Consider the following 15,674-nt stretch of genomic DNA (forward strand, 5'->3'; position numbering starts at 1 on the left):
ATTTTTCCAAATGGAGTGGGATATTTCAACAAATGAGTTAAAATACCCTAATTTGTCTTTCAAGTTTTGTAGAACGCATGTTTTAATAAAGTTATCATTTAGCTAGAATAATCAAGTTCATTATTTATTCTGATCAATATTTATAGAGAAACAGGAAGATGCCTAAATAAGTATGGGAAAAATCCCTACGATTATACAAGTCTGATTTTCCTCTAAATTCTTCACACATGGTACTACAAAATACTAGGTGTGAATCATAAGGCAGCCAAAAAAAAAAAAAAAGAGCGTGTGCGTTTTGTTCTAAAGAGGGATTTAAAAAGAGGGAACTGATTCACTGATTCAGGGAGTTACAGATTATTATGGCAACCAAACTGAGAAAGCAACTTTCCCCGCCAAATACTTGAGGGAGGCATGGAGGAAGGAAACTAGAAGGATATATAATCAAGTTTTGAAAACCAGGAGGGCAATTTTTAATTGTATGAAAAATAAATTAGTGAAGATGAGGAGAAAATGGGGGTGGTACAGCTTTATTTACAGAAAATAGTTTGGAGACCACATTCTGCAACTCCCCCTCTTCCCCACCCCCCCAAAAAAATACTTAGTAAAAGAGCAGGTATTCAATAAGAACATAAATGTGGAAGTGCAATAGCCAACGCCAGGCGCAATAAAAGACAACTAAGGATTCCACAGCAAGTAGATCAAAAGAAGGATGAACACTGGGAACGCTCTGGAGACAGTGATAGATCAACTCCCATGTTTAAGTCTAAGGAAGTAAAAGATGTAAGGTCTAGGACAACTATGATTTCTGGTCCTGAGTAGACATCTAAAGTCTGAATTTCTGAGAATGAGAGCAGAACCAGAGATACAGGACTAAGAGGATCAAAACAGAAAGACCGAGCAAGTTTAGAAAGAGGGAAGGTTAGGTATTCTATAAAACTAACATTCCTTCCCATCACCTTAGTCTTGATGCTGTGAGTTCTAACATGAAAAACATCATCAAAATTTTTCTTGTACCTGTGATGACCACAAGGATTTTAATGTACATTATATCGCACTAGAGCCAGAAACAAGTTGCTGTTGCTATGGTATTAAAGGATAATTTTAATATTGAAAATTGTTAAGGGCCTGCTCTTGCAGCTCTTAGTGATCCTGGTAATCCAACAGCAGTCATTTTTTCATCAATCTTTAGCCAAAGTGTTCTAATAGCAAGAGTCAAAACAAAACAAACAAAAACCACAGGGGTAGATCCTTAGCTAGTGTAAACTATCATAACTGACCTGAAGTCAATAACAATTTATACCAACTAAAAATTAGACCTTTGAGTGTACCAAGGTTAAATAATGCTTGAAAGACTTACATATTTCAGCAGACCGCTAGTATGAATCGGAGTCCCACTAGAACAGAAGCTCCTGGGTGAATTTTGTTTGAGCTTTCTAAGCTGCAGGCCAGACATACATATTACATTTTAGAACCAATGATCCTTCTGTTTGAGTTCACTTTGTTTATCCATTAAATCTCTTTAAAAGTACGCATCAGCTTATCATATTTAAATACCTTCCTTTAAGGCAATAATTAACTGCCTTCACTGTATCTGACATCTACAAGCTGCAATATCTGATTTGATTGACTGTCTTCAAAATGGAACATGCTATGAATAAACTGTAGAGCACTGAATGAAATCATGGAATCAGGGCCCTAATGCCTACAGCAATATTTTGTCTTAAGAAATAATTTCTGTGTTCAGATGTTTTCCACCATTATATTGCAACAATACATGCTCACAGAATCATAGAAACACAGGTCTGGAAGGGGCCTTAAAAGGTCATCTACTCAAGTACTGTAAGCCTATATTATACTATTCTTCTGCTAAACCATACAAGTTGCTTGGGCATTTTTCTTTCTAAATCCCTCTTTTCATTTTCAGTTTATACATCTACTTTATTGGGAATGGTCAGAATACAGTAACTTTTATTTAAATAGAAAACACATTTGGACATGTCCTTGATTTTTTGTACCCACTGTAGTTCACTAATATACTTTTATTAGCCAATTTAAAATGGCTAGTAAGGGTAGTTTCAACCTAGTGAGCAAACAAGACATTCAGAAACTGACATTCTAGAATTCCCATTAAACACTAAGTAAGATGAACTGCATAGCAGAGGTGCTCTTTAGACCTATCACATTAAACAGGTATATTCTCCTAAAAATTAAAATGCTTTTTATGCATTGATATTGGTTTAACAAATGATACTGTACATTTTATATCATAATTAAATTTGTATGCTGGACGCTACACAGACTATTTTAAACCTCAATTATATAAAACAATAATAGTGAAGTTGGTACAAATATTCCTCTTTTCCCATAAATACATCTAACGCCAAACAAAGTTTGAAGTTGTGTGGGTGTTTTACTATTGCTGTTCTTAAAAAAAAAAAAAAAAAAAAGTTACATAAATACCACCTTATCTTGGTCAAAAGTTTAGTAATTAAGTTTTAGGGACCCATCCCACAAACCGTGGCATCCAACACTAACTTTCCTCATCTGATTAATCCTACTAAAGGCAATGGGATGACCGATGCAAGTGTTTACAAGGTTGGTCTTTCAGACAGCAAATAGAAACTAAAAAGTAAAATAGTTTCCGTTATGTAAGTGAAAAATAGTTTTTACTTAAAATAGAAAGATTGAGTAGCTTGTTTCTTAGAATTTTGAAAAAAACCTCAGTACCAAAATTTAAGAACTTTGAAGAGTAGCTATTTACAGTATAAAACAATGTGTATATTATATTCAACTGCATATTACAAATCACATCTAGTAGAAGCATTTTGGTGTGTCAAGGATTTATTTAGTATGACCTGTAGTTTTATGAATTGGAAGTGCCATGTCTAGACCAATTATGCAACAGACAAGGATGAACAAATCAAGTCAAAGATATACAGAGAATGGAGTTGCAGATGATATCCAACCAATTCAGAAGGATCCCGAGGATTATCAGCTATCATTTAAAGTGCTGTCAAAATAAATCTGGCACATAAACTTTTCATTTTTTCAAACTGATATACATGGGTACTAAAACCTAGTAGCAGGCTAACAAATGTGCCATTGTTGGGTCATCTACAGGGCTATTATGGCCTCTATGAGATTTGTTCACTCCTGCACAAAAATAACTAGACACACAGGTCCAAATCAAAGCAGAGAAGGCAGACAGGGCAATGCCAGGAGGCGGCAAAGTCCAGAATCCATTTCTCCCTCTAGGACAAACTTCTCCTCAACATCCAAGGGCACGAGGCACCTGCTGCTGTGAGGCCCTTTCCCTCCTGCTGCGTGGGGCTCCTTGGGGCCTCCGCCAGATGCTGTGGCTTCTCCTGCAGAAAGCTCCCGTGCCTACTTCTGGGACCCCAAAAACCTGTAGGGCAGAGGAGCCCCGCTGTGAGGCGGCCCCAGGGTGCAGCCGGCTGGGTCCGCCTCAGGTAGCAAAGGGGGGCTGGAGAGAGTGATAGGGGCTCCTCACCCCAGTGACCTGGCTGTGGGGGGGGTCCTCCAACCACTGCGGAGCCCCGTCAGCCTCCCCCTGGTTATAGGGGCGGCACCAGGCTCTTCTTCTCCGGCGGCTGCTGCCCCGGGGGCTGTTGCTGCTCCCCGTCCAACTCCCGCAGCAGCTCATCCAGCTCCCCGTCCTCCTCCAGCCCGTCCTGGGCTCGGCGGCGCCGCAGCTGCTGCAGGGCCCGGCGGTGCCTCTCCTGCAGCCGCCGCAGCTGGGCCGCGAGCGCCGCTTCCTCCTCCTGCTGCTCGGGGGCGGAGCCCGGGCGGGGCGGCGCGTCGGGCTCCGGGCCGGGCCCCAGCAGCGCCTGGCGGAAGAGGCTGCGGTTCTCCCGCCTCAGCCGGCGGTTCTCCAGCCGCAGCCGCGCGTTCTCGTCCCGCAGCCGCACGTTCTGGCGCTCCCGCTCCTCGCGGGCCCGCACCGCCTCGCTGTGGCTGGCGGCCAAGTCCGCGTATCGCTCCGCCAGCTGCTGCGGCGAGCCGCCCGCCAGGCCCCGCCAGCCGCACGCCGCCTCGCCTCCGCCAACGGCTGCCCCCCGGCCCCTCCGCGAGCCCGCGCCGGGCCCGCAGCTCCAGCGCCGTCCAGCACCGCGCATGCGCCTCATCCGTGCTGTGCCTTCGCTGCTCTGGCTCCGCCCGCCTCCTCGGCGCAGCCGCGGAAGAGAGACGCTGAATGATGACGCTGCGTTATGCAAACGAGAGGGCGGGGCTATAGTCTGCTGGAGCGGAGGGGGAAGTGGTGACAGCTGTGAACAGCTGGGGCTGCCAGCTGTTTTGGTGCCTGCCCTTCCAGGGCCAGATGTGCAGGAGAAGCCGCAGGGGAGCACCTCTCCCTTTTTAAAATAGCAGAATTCACCCACTAAATCATTTGGCGAAGGTCAGGGCACCTGCTCTGAAAATACAAAGCACCAAAGCGATCCAGCAAGCCACCCTTTCCGAAATTATTACAAAAAGATTCAAATTGCTGATTACTATTTCATCATTATTTATTTATGTAGTGATAACAATATGCCCCCACTTTATACAGCATACACAAAGTCCCTGTGCCAAAGGGCTTACACGATAAAGGCCTGATCCTACAAATGCTACTGAGCATAGCAATCATACTGGATTAACAAAATCCCGTACAGGCTCTAGACCTGAAGATCTAAACTGACAACTAAATATATTTGTACTGCTTACTGCCAGGGATAGTTCCACTGAAGTCAGTGGAATTTTCTAACCGAAGACTGCCATGTGAAAAAAACTAATTTATATGAGTAATCCCACTAGAGGAAATAAAAGTCCCTATTGTGAAGAGCCCAAATCAATGTAATTCCATGGAGTGCAGATGTAAATGCAAGTAGGATCTGGGCCTTAGGCCTCAATCCTTCAAACATTTATCCACGTAAGTAACTTTCTATGACTGCGTAGTCCTACTGGGTTCATTGGGATTATTCATATGCATATAGTATTACATGTGCGTATATATGTTCAGGATTGGAGTGTCAGATTGTAAACTCCTTGTGATAGAGACCATGTGTTACTGTATGCTCTGCACAGCACTGAGCACTGTTTGCGCCTGAGCCAAAAGCCCCATCAAGGTCAGTGGAAGGAATCCCATTGATTTTAATGGATTTTAGATCAAGTGCTCAACAAAACAGTAAATAATAATTTTTAGAACTGTTCCTTCCATAACAGGCAGGTGCTTATTTACAACATTATTAAAAAAATTGAAAATCACTGTAGCCTGGAAGTAATCTCAGTATTGCTGTAAAGTAATTTTGCCAGATCTGCTGGTCAGCAAAAATGAATTTATAGCAAATATTTCCAGTAATAAACTCCAAAGGAGAGGCTGACTGAGAGCGTGAAAATAATTTAATGCAAATAGGTGACCAATCTGAAATAAATAGACACTAAAATTTAACAGTTTTACTGTTTGTGTTTAGAAAATTGGTAGACGTGCCTATCATCAGGGCACCCTGGCACTTTATATCAAAATAAGGGCCTGATCCCCAAAACTGCTGAGCCCCCTGAACCTGTGTTGAAATTAATCAGAGTAGAAAGTACTTATCCCCCAGTGAATTAGGCCCAAGAAATTATAGTGGGAGTGGGTGCAGTGTAGTTCTTGGGCTTTGTGTGATCAAGGCTCTTCGGATAAAACTGTGATAACCTTATTCGCACTGAATAATACCTTACATCATTGAGCTTAATGGGATTATTTGTGGGTAAAGTAATATTCAATATGGGTAATGGCATCACAATCTGGCCCTTATTTTTATTTGTTTATTCATATATTTCAATTTCTTTTAAAAAAATGCATCTACTGCACATTGCAGGCACATATACAAGGGGTTAGTAAAATACAGACAGAAATCAAAGGATCAATTTTCACATAAATACCATCCTCACATGCCAAAACTAACTTTGTCTGTGCCGCAGATTCCCCAGCTATCTGTAAAACAATCCATTGAAATCCTTAGATGAAAGGTGCTATATAAGTACAAAGTATTAAAGTTATGATTTGGGGCAGGATTATATGCAACAACATAGGCAAGCATGAGCATAAGGTACCCTGTACTGTGCAGGCTACCTGCAGGGCAGGTCACAGTGAGAAAAGGAGAGTAGCCTCCACAGAGCTGCTCTACCTTGTCCCACAAAAGTGGGCAGGGAGTGGGCATGCTGGAAAAGGGAGTGGGCACAGTCTTGACTCTGTACTTGGTACATTGCTGGTGCAGTTTACTTGTCCCCTGGAGCAAATGGGGAACAGGGCTGAATAGTGACTCAGAATCACACCCCCACTCTATAATAGGTATTGTTTAAAACAACAGCACTGTCTAACTGTCAAGAATTAAAACCGGCAGATATAAAAACAAACTAATCCTATTTCTCTGCCAAAAATCTCTCAGAAGCTAAATCAAATAAAAAATCTTACATTTAAATTTAACTAGGCCCCAATTTCACAAGTGCTACATGCACAATTTAATTTGTATATATAATCCCATTGACCTGAGTTTCTCATGTTTGCAGGAACAGGGCCTTACTATAGGCTTTTGGAGAGAAAAGAATGGTACAGGAGACTGCTCAACATTTCCACAAAAGCTTTTTTTCAATGGAAAATTGTTAGTTTTCTTTTTTTTCTTTTTTTGGACAAAATTAAAATTTTTACAGTAAGTGTCTACTTACCTCAAAAAAATTATTTTCCTCTGTTCCCCCCCCCCCCCCACGCCCAGAAAACTGAGCACGCACTACAAGCTGCTCCAACAACTGGAAATAGCCTTGGCATAGGAATGCCACACCAAGTCTCCCTTTGTCTCCTGAATTGAAGGCTTCTGGGCAGAGAGTGGCCAGCTATGGTGACTCTATGCTTACGCGAGGACTCCCCGGATGCCAGGACAATTCCGTGGGTATTCTCGGTATCTTTATGATCACTTTGTGCCAGGGTAGTCAGTGTAATGTGACTGTGGGGCAATTGTGACTCAGATTCTGAAAATTTTTCAGGATTTTAAGGTAGCCGTGCTGAGTTGACCTGGAGACAGAACCACTCAATATGGACTTCAATCCATAACCTTGGCTCTGTTATGTGAAAGACAGTGAAAGGTCTAAAAATAGAGTACTGCATTTACACTACAGAATTTACAGTAATTTCAATACCTACTTAATAGATGCTGTCAAAATATCATGGATCAGTGATGTTATATGCCCAGCCTGAATGCTGCATCCAGTCCATTTGATGCATTTAGGTGGCCCAGAGAGATGCAGATTCTTCCGAATCTAAGCAGTCATTTCAAATGAATAAATAAATAAAGTTTCTGGATTTTCTGGCTGTGAACCTAACTTCCAAGTGAGAAGAAAGTGTTCACTAATTCAATGTTGTCTTCTTGAGCCTGAAGAGAGCCTGAAACAATGGCTCTGAGAGACATGAACCAACCCTGCTGCACCCCTCAGCTCCATCAATCAAGCTGGAGTGTTGATTCTGAAGCCAACCACCACCTCTTTAAATGGAAGCATTAACTATTTCATTGCTTGTCAGTTTAGCGGGTAGAAAAGGAGTAAAACTCAGAGATGGGAGCAATTGGAAATTACAGCAGGGAAGACAATACGTAGGGAAGAAAAAACAAGATGTGAAGTCAGAGAAATTGAAGAGAAACACAGAAAGGAAGGAAGGGAAATAGTGGTGACCTTATAGAGGAATATGTTTTCCAGCTGAATGTGACAATGAGGTGCTTAATAAATCATAAATAAACTAAAAGTGTAGTTACTATCTTAAAGTCACATTCTGTCCTTGATATTTGTGCAAACCCCTCATTGGCATCACAGGGCATTCCTCGGTGGATCGAGGCAAGTATGCAGTCTTAAATTTATACTTTGGCCATGTATCACAATGAAAAATGTAATTTGGCCATCTGCCAAAAATAAGTTTGACACTCCTCTCATAGGCAGAGAGAAAGAGAGATGGATAGTAGCGGCAGTGATCCTAGCAGACATAGAGGTAATGTAGAAAAATCCAGCTCTCTTTTTGTGGGGGTGGTGGTAGGTGGGTAGATGAGGAACAACATACACTTAACACTAACAATCCAGGATGAGACGAAAGTTTCCTTGCCACTTATATGTAATTTGGAATTGTGTATTCCTGTAGCTGATCTCACCTATCAAAACCAGTTCTGAGTGTAACCAAATTAATCAACTGACTTTTGTGAAACAAGATTGCAAACATAAGAAAATATTAATCACAGCTCCTTTGATACAAGGAAGAACACTGCTGGCACTCGGAGGAGAGGTCTGTGACAAGATGATAGATATTCTGATAGCATCACACTGCTGACCCTTTTAATTGGTCTTCATAAATGTTTTTTTGAAATCAGGAGGAAATTCAAGCATTTTAAACTGATGATTCCTATATAAAAGAGAGACGTGTTGATAAAGCTTATGATGTCACCGGTATTATTATTGTATATTAGTCTGAGTGTGAGGAAGCATAGCATACCTATTCTCAGCAGTTCTGCACAATGAACAAGTCAGCTGTGAATAATGAGAGCCTGATTCTGCTCCCTCTTCACCAGTGTAAATCTGGAATAACTCTGTCAACGTCAGTGGAATTATACTGGTGTTGACCTGGTGTAAGTGAGATCAGAAGCCAACTCTGAAACTAAAGATTTACAATGCAGCGTTGGGATGGGGAAGAAAGCTTGGTAACTGCTTTACTTGAATCCTCCTTGTCAACCAGCCTTAGGCATTCTGTTTGAGTTGTCATCATTCCTTGAACGTCAGGAGTGTTAAGAAATGGGGAATATTAGATTGCCTTGTCATCCCTGGAAGAGCTGTCGTTTTGGGAATTACATCAAACCATCTTGTTTGAAGTACTGAGAGGATGGGGTGGGTGATTTGGAAGGTGCCCACAGGTATTTTCTGTTGGCAGGCTTGCTGATCTTTATTATATATAGTCTCTTGGTCTGAATTGCTGCTGCTTCTTCTTGTTTTCTTTAATCTGTGATTTTATTATCATTACACATTGAAAAGTTTTATAAACTACTCACGGAGTTGTTGTTGCTGCTGCTGCTGCTAATATTCCTTCCAAAGCCCCCACTGAAGGTGGTTTATTACCAGCAAATAGACTTCTTAGTTGCTATCAAGAGGCCTTATTGATACTTGACAGAATGAATACCACTTTATTGAAATAATTACTACAGAGTTAAGATTAGGTAATATTGATTGTGTGTATTTATTCCTTTGATATGGGCAACAATATTAAAAGCCATCAAACACTAGCTTCACTATTTGACAGCACCATTTAATTCTAGCCATGTGTTGCCGTAAGAAGAATTAAGATATAAATAAAGAAAGCATGACTTCCCAGCTTTAATTAGGATTCATGTTGCAGTGATATTCTGCCTCAGAATACCAGGGATCAGAATGGAAAAACTAGCTTTAGAGTAGAAAATGCTGTGGTGGCAGACGGGAAGAGGAAACAGTTCATTAAATATCAACAGCCAGATGTGGGGTCGATAATTTTCTGTAAAAGGAGAGTTTCTGAAGAGGATTGGAAGGAGTTGCACTACAATCAGTTCTCCTACTGCACAATTAGCCATTTCACCAAATAGCAACAATGTGGCAGAGTAGCAAACAGAAGGAAAGTGGACAACTTTGCCCATTCTCATGCAGAGTGGCCACAATCAGTATTTCAGATAAGTACATTTCTAATTCCAACAAGGTGACATGTATTATCGGTTGCACCCAAAATGCGTGTTCATTCAACGTTGCATTGTGCTGGGTCTGCACTAATTTTGAAACAATATCTACATACAACACATGGAGGCTGAGAGAGAAGAGACATTTCTGTGGCAGCAGGAACACAAGTGGCTCCTTTGCTGAACAGCTGCTCTATGTTGGATATGCATAGGTACAGCTGTGATACTGTTCCTCCCTCTGCGGAATATGCTTCCTGTTTGTTTTGAACTCAAAATGGATTAACATAAGAGTCCACAAGATTAAAGGTTCTTTTACAGAAAGACAGACAGACAGACAATGTTCAGAGTGTAAATAAGAAGCTCCCTCTCTTTTCAAAGATGTTGCTTTATCTTCTGTCGGTGGACTTTGTTTTCTTTAATGCTATTATAGTGGTGGTGAAAGGCCAGAGTTAGGTAGGTAACTGATTTCCAGATAATCTATTTATTTATTGTATCATTAGGTCCTAGGCCTGGAATCCTTTACCTCCAAGAGAGTAGGGTTTGCAAGCTTATCCCCTAACGAGGTGAGAGTCTACTCATTGTCCACAAATGTCTTATTGGTATCATAGAATATCAGGGATGGAAGGGATCACAGGAGGTCATCTAGTCCAACCCCCTGCTCAAAGCAGGACCCATTCCCAGACAGATTTTTGTCCTAGATCCCTAAATGGTCCCCTCAAGGATTGAACTCACAACGCTGGGTTTAGCAGGCCAATGCTCAAACCACTGAACTATCCCTCCCCTGCAAGCAACTATATCAAAAAGGAACAGATTGAATATTGTGGTATCCTTTGCTCTCTAAGCAGTGAAAAATAGGTTGTTTGCGTATGACATAAGTGCAAAGTTCAACTGAGTCTAGTTTCAAGCATTCTTTCAGAAACAGTCAAGCTCATCAATCATGGTTGGCGTTGCTAAATAGTCTGCCAAGTTCCAAAGAATCCTTACTAAGTTTATACTTAGTCCTGTAAATCACCTACTAAATTTAATGAGGAAACAAGGAAATATCATCAGCCAAATTCCAGTGCACGAAAAATGCTACAGAATTAGAATAATGGATAATTTACACATATGTAAATTACTTCTGTGGGAGAGATTTTGCAAAGGTACAATTGGGAGTTAAGAATTTGACTCCCAGCGGGAGTTGAGTGCCTGACTAGTGACTACCCGTTGTGCATTTGAAAATCTACCCTTAATTCAATAACATGCCTGGGTGCTACGTAGATGGCAACAGGGTAGAATAGCTCCCTCCTTTGTAGGGTTACATGTAGGGCAACAATGTAGGACAAGTAACTTTCTGTTTATAAAACCCAGTCCCCCTCATTTCTCACCTCATTAATTTTGCTTCATTTTATCACAATTATTACAGCAATTTCTGGAGAACCTGAAGTGAATCAGGACCCCACTCTGCTGGGAGCTGTACTAAGATAAAAGGCAGTCCCTGCCCCGAAGAGCTGACAGTGTTAAGGGCAGAATGTAGCAGGTAGGTGTATTTTTATAACAGAACATCAAAAGAATAAATTGAACAATGTTAGTTAAGTTATGGAGCATAAATGTGTTGGTCTACAAAACTTAGACCTATTTCTGCTACTACCAAAGTTAATGGCAAAACTTCCAGGATTGTGCCTTTGGTGCCTGTGACTGGAGCTTTCTTGTTTGCTGTGTTATTTTCTCACCTATAGTAAAACAAGCGTTGTCAACATTTTTCCTGGTGTACATCACATCTTAACAGAAAGATATATTCTAGGTCATTTCCCCACCATTCACAGTTGTCCAGACCACTTCCCCTTCCATTCACAATTGAGGAGACACCTCCTCTCTCTCTCTCTCTCTCTCTTTTGTGATTATATAACATCCCTATGGCAATGAGAACTAATTGCATACATGGAAAATTAATATTAGGAAAGGATATAAGATTTTAATTTCTTTGATTGTGATAAAGGAGCTAGAAAAAAAAGGAGAAGAACATGTGGCAAGCCAATTCTCTGTGGACCATCAGCAATATTCCATGGAGCACAAATGGTCTACAGATCATGCTTTGAAAACCTCTACAGGAGAAAGTTGTGTACTCAAAAGTAAGAACTGTGAAAATGCAAATTCTGAGCCAGCTTCCTCTAGCCAGCCTCCATTCCCCGCACTCTCACCCCCCTCTCCCACCCATAACTCAGAATGAAAACAATTAAGAAGATGTGGTCAGTTTCTAATATATCAGCCAGCTGGCGCAAGTAACTCTTAGGTATTTAGGATTAAGAAACACCAATTCTTCTCATGACTTGTCAATTTGTATAAATGGAATTAATCAACCCCACATCCATCATGATAGTGTAATAGACTTTAAGTCTGTACATCAAATGTTCACTAAAGTTAATAACTATTTTATTGAAGTCTAGGACATTGCATGGTCTACTTCATAGACATCTTCAAATCCAAAGTGTTTTGTGATGTCATGCCATGAAAATCTATATTCTGTTTTGCCGGAAAAAAACCTAGATGAATAACAAAAGGATCTAATGCTCAGAAAACCAAGAAACATTGGGATGGGGTTGGAGGGGATCTTCTAAATCTTTAAGACTTTTTAAAAGCTTTAGGAGTCTGATCCAAATAGGAAGCTTTCTATTAACTGCAATGGGTATTGGGTCTAAATTAAAATAAAAGTTTTTCATGTGGAATTTCTGTCCTTTATCCTTGTCTCATCCATTTCTAAAAAGAACTTTAGTCTCAAATGTCATAAGATTCTGAATTCTGGAGCTAAAGCAGTGCTATATTGTTTGAAAGTATAGATTTGGGGTGCTTTAAATTTCACCAGAATGTGTAACGCTCAGATTACTACTTAGATTTTTTCATGGATATTTTTGTTCCTGGTTTATAATATGGTTATGTACAATTAAGTTAAAACTTATGCCTGAATCCAATGACCTCAAAGCCCAGAAATAAAAGTTATTCCAAATTAATTAATTTTGTAAAATCAGGAATTTAGAGACTATAATAATAAATAATGGCTTCAATTCAAGTATTAAAATCAGTACTAAGATTAATGAATGGCATTTACATCCAACAGTAATGATCTATTTTCGACATTCTCTCTATCCACTGTGGACCAGATCTTCAGCTGATGTTAATCAGCATAGCTCACTTGATCTGCCCCTATGTATCTTTATTACATATGCATGGTGCTTAGACATCTTTAACATGGTGGAAGGATAGGAAGTTGTATAATCTAAAATTATTTCAAATCACAGAATAATTTTAAACGCTCTGGCTCTGCATTCTTTGCTCATAACAATTCACCCTGTGAAGTCAATGAAAGTTTTGCCTGAGTAATGATTGTGGGAAAAGCCCAACATGTCTGGGTTTGGAGTGCTTTTAATTTACCAAATTTCTTTTCAAATATGTTTGATTTCTGCAGCTGGCACATCCTAGGCTTTCCCCATGGCAATTTAAATCATTCTAATCTGTTGTGAATTATCAGACATCTATCGACAAAGAATAGAAATACATACCTTACATCTACCAGTAGAATTGAAATTAGTATTATGAGCCTGGACCAGCTCCCTTCATTAGGGATTACTTCATTAGATCTGATAACTATTGTGGGATTGTCATATCTTTTGACCATAATTTTTTCAATGCTACAGTCCTCTGATAACCTCTCATCTTTAAATGCCAAATTTAATGGGAAATTGCCCTTTTATTGTGTGTACTGCTTTACCAGCTCACAGAGAATTTCTTCTGCAAAGGATTTTGAATGCTGTTAAACCCTATTTATGACTTTAATAGCTTTGCATTAATGAAAAAATCAGATACCCTTTATATACCCACCTCAGGGGTTCAACTAGATGTTCTATTGATGTGAAATAGAGCCAAATTGATTTCTGCTAAAGATGAGAAAGTAGTAAAAAACCAAACTGCCTGTGGATAATAAAATGACTTGTTTTATCACAAATATTCACTGCAAACTTTATCAACACAATCTCTCAAATGGATGTCCAAGGCTGACTATTGCCCAAGCTATATACGGATGCCCCCAAAAATGTCTGCCTATGAAAAAAAAAAAAACTCCATAAACATCTTGATGAGTTTCATAAAGTGTTCAAATTAGAGAGAGTGACTATCAAAACATCCACCTATCTGAATGGCTGATTTAATTCAAGTGGTTCAGTAGTCTCATTCACTTGAAATATCCATTGTACAATGTAGTAGGTCTCAGTCACCAACAGCTCGGTGGATATTAACACTTTCCAAAATATTTGTTCTTAAATTAGGGGATCTGTTTTCCCCTTACATAATACCCAAAGACCTTGAAATAATTATCATTACAGAAACTTGGTGTAATGACATAAAACAATGGGATACTGTAATACTCGGTTACAAAGAGGAAAGACAGAGTGGGCCAAAGAGGTCAGGGAGTAGCAAGATTCCATAGACCTTAGTGAGATAAAAATTCTGATTGAAGAGGACCACACAGCTGAATCTATATGAATACAAATCCCAAACTGTAAGAATGTAAATATATTAGTAGGGCTGTACTACCTGTCTCAAGGTCAAGAAAAGGAAACAAAGAGACTCGAGAGAGACAGAGAACAAGCAAAGAGGCAAAAAAATCTAACAAAATGGTGATAATGGTGGACTTCAGCTACTTGTATATAAACTGGTCAAATGGCACAAAGGGACAGAGATTAGGGAAACAATTTCTTGATAATTTAAGTATTGCTTCTTAAAGCAACTAATTCTAGAGCATACAAGAGGAGGGACTATTCTCAACATAGTCTGAAGTAACACATAGGAGCGAATTCAAGAAGTGTCAGTAGCTGAGCCACTAAGGGTATGTTTACTCTACAGTTGCGCTGCTGTAGCGTAGATGCTTCCTACATTGACGGAAGGGTTTTTCCATCGATGTATGTAATTCACCTCTCCAAGAGGCAGTAGCTAGGTCTACAGAAGAATTCTAACTAGAAGAATTCTCCAATGGGCCTTGTGTCTGGCAAATTGATTGAAATGATAATTAAAACCAGAATAAACATACACCTGGAAGATCATGATGTGCTAGAGACTAACCAGCTCAGATTCTGCAAAGTAAACTTGTGTGTCACTAATCTCTTACAATTCTTTCAACATGTCAATAAAGTAGTGGGTAAAGGAGAGCCAGTTGACATAATTTATTTAGTTTTTCAAAAGGCTTCTAAAGAAATTAAATAGTTACAGGGTGAGAGTCCAAGAATTATTATGGGTCAGAAACTGTCTAGGAGACAGAAAGCAAAAAGTAGAATTAAAAGGTCAATTTTCATCATATCTAAAGATTAACAGAGGGGTGCCTCAAGATGCTATAATGGGTCCTGTGTTTAATATATTTATTATTGGTCTGGAGAGCAAAATGAACAATGAGACAGCAAAATTTGCAGATGAGATAGTTATTCAGGCTAGTCAAGACCAGAGAGTCCTACCAGGAACTTCAGAGAGATGTAAACAAGCTAGATGAATGGGGAAAATGTGGGCAAATGAAATGTATTGTGATAAATGCAAAGTAATGCACATTGGAAGAAAAAAAAATTAAGCTATTTGTACACCTAACATAGTTCTAAATTAACTGTATCAACTCAAGAAAGAGACCTGGAGACAGCTCAGTGAAGACCTCTGTTCAATGTGCAGCTGCAATCAAAAATTCAAAGAAGATGTTAGATTGCATAAGGAAAGGGATGATGAATAGTATGGAAATATTATAAAACCATGGTGTGGCATGGATACTGTGTGCAGTACTGGTCATCTGAAAAAGGATACTGCAGTACTAGAGAGGGTTCAAAGAAGGGCAGGAAAAATGGCCTGGAAAATCATACAAAGAGACTGAAAAGATTGGAATTGTGTACTTCAGAAAGGGGACTAACAAGAGGTCAAATGCATAAAATAATGAATGATGTAAAGAAGGTAAATCAGAAA

At 39.8% G+C, this 15,674-nt stretch overlaps 1 protein-coding gene across 1 annotated transcript; it reads right to left on the bottom strand.

Moving 5' to 3' along the window:
* Nucleotides 1-441: 441 nt before the first annotated feature.
* Nucleotides 442-4,205, bottom strand: TUSC1 (tumor suppressor candidate 1). The gene has a single exon (XM_005294797.4). The coding sequence runs from the start codon at nucleotides 4,143-4,145 to the stop codon at nucleotides 3,576-3,578; it is 570 nt and encodes a 189-aa protein (XP_005294854.1). The 5' UTR covers nucleotides 4,146-4,205; the 3' UTR covers nucleotides 442-3,575.
* Between the last annotated feature and the right edge of the window lie 11,469 nt (nucleotides 4,206-15,674).

This window comes from Chrysemys picta, chromosome 6, assembly GCF_011386835.1.
Source record: "Chrysemys picta bellii isolate R12L10 chromosome 6, ASM1138683v2, whole genome shotgun sequence".
NCBI classification, from domain to species: domain Eukaryota; kingdom Metazoa; phylum Chordata; order Testudines; family Emydidae; genus Chrysemys; species Chrysemys picta.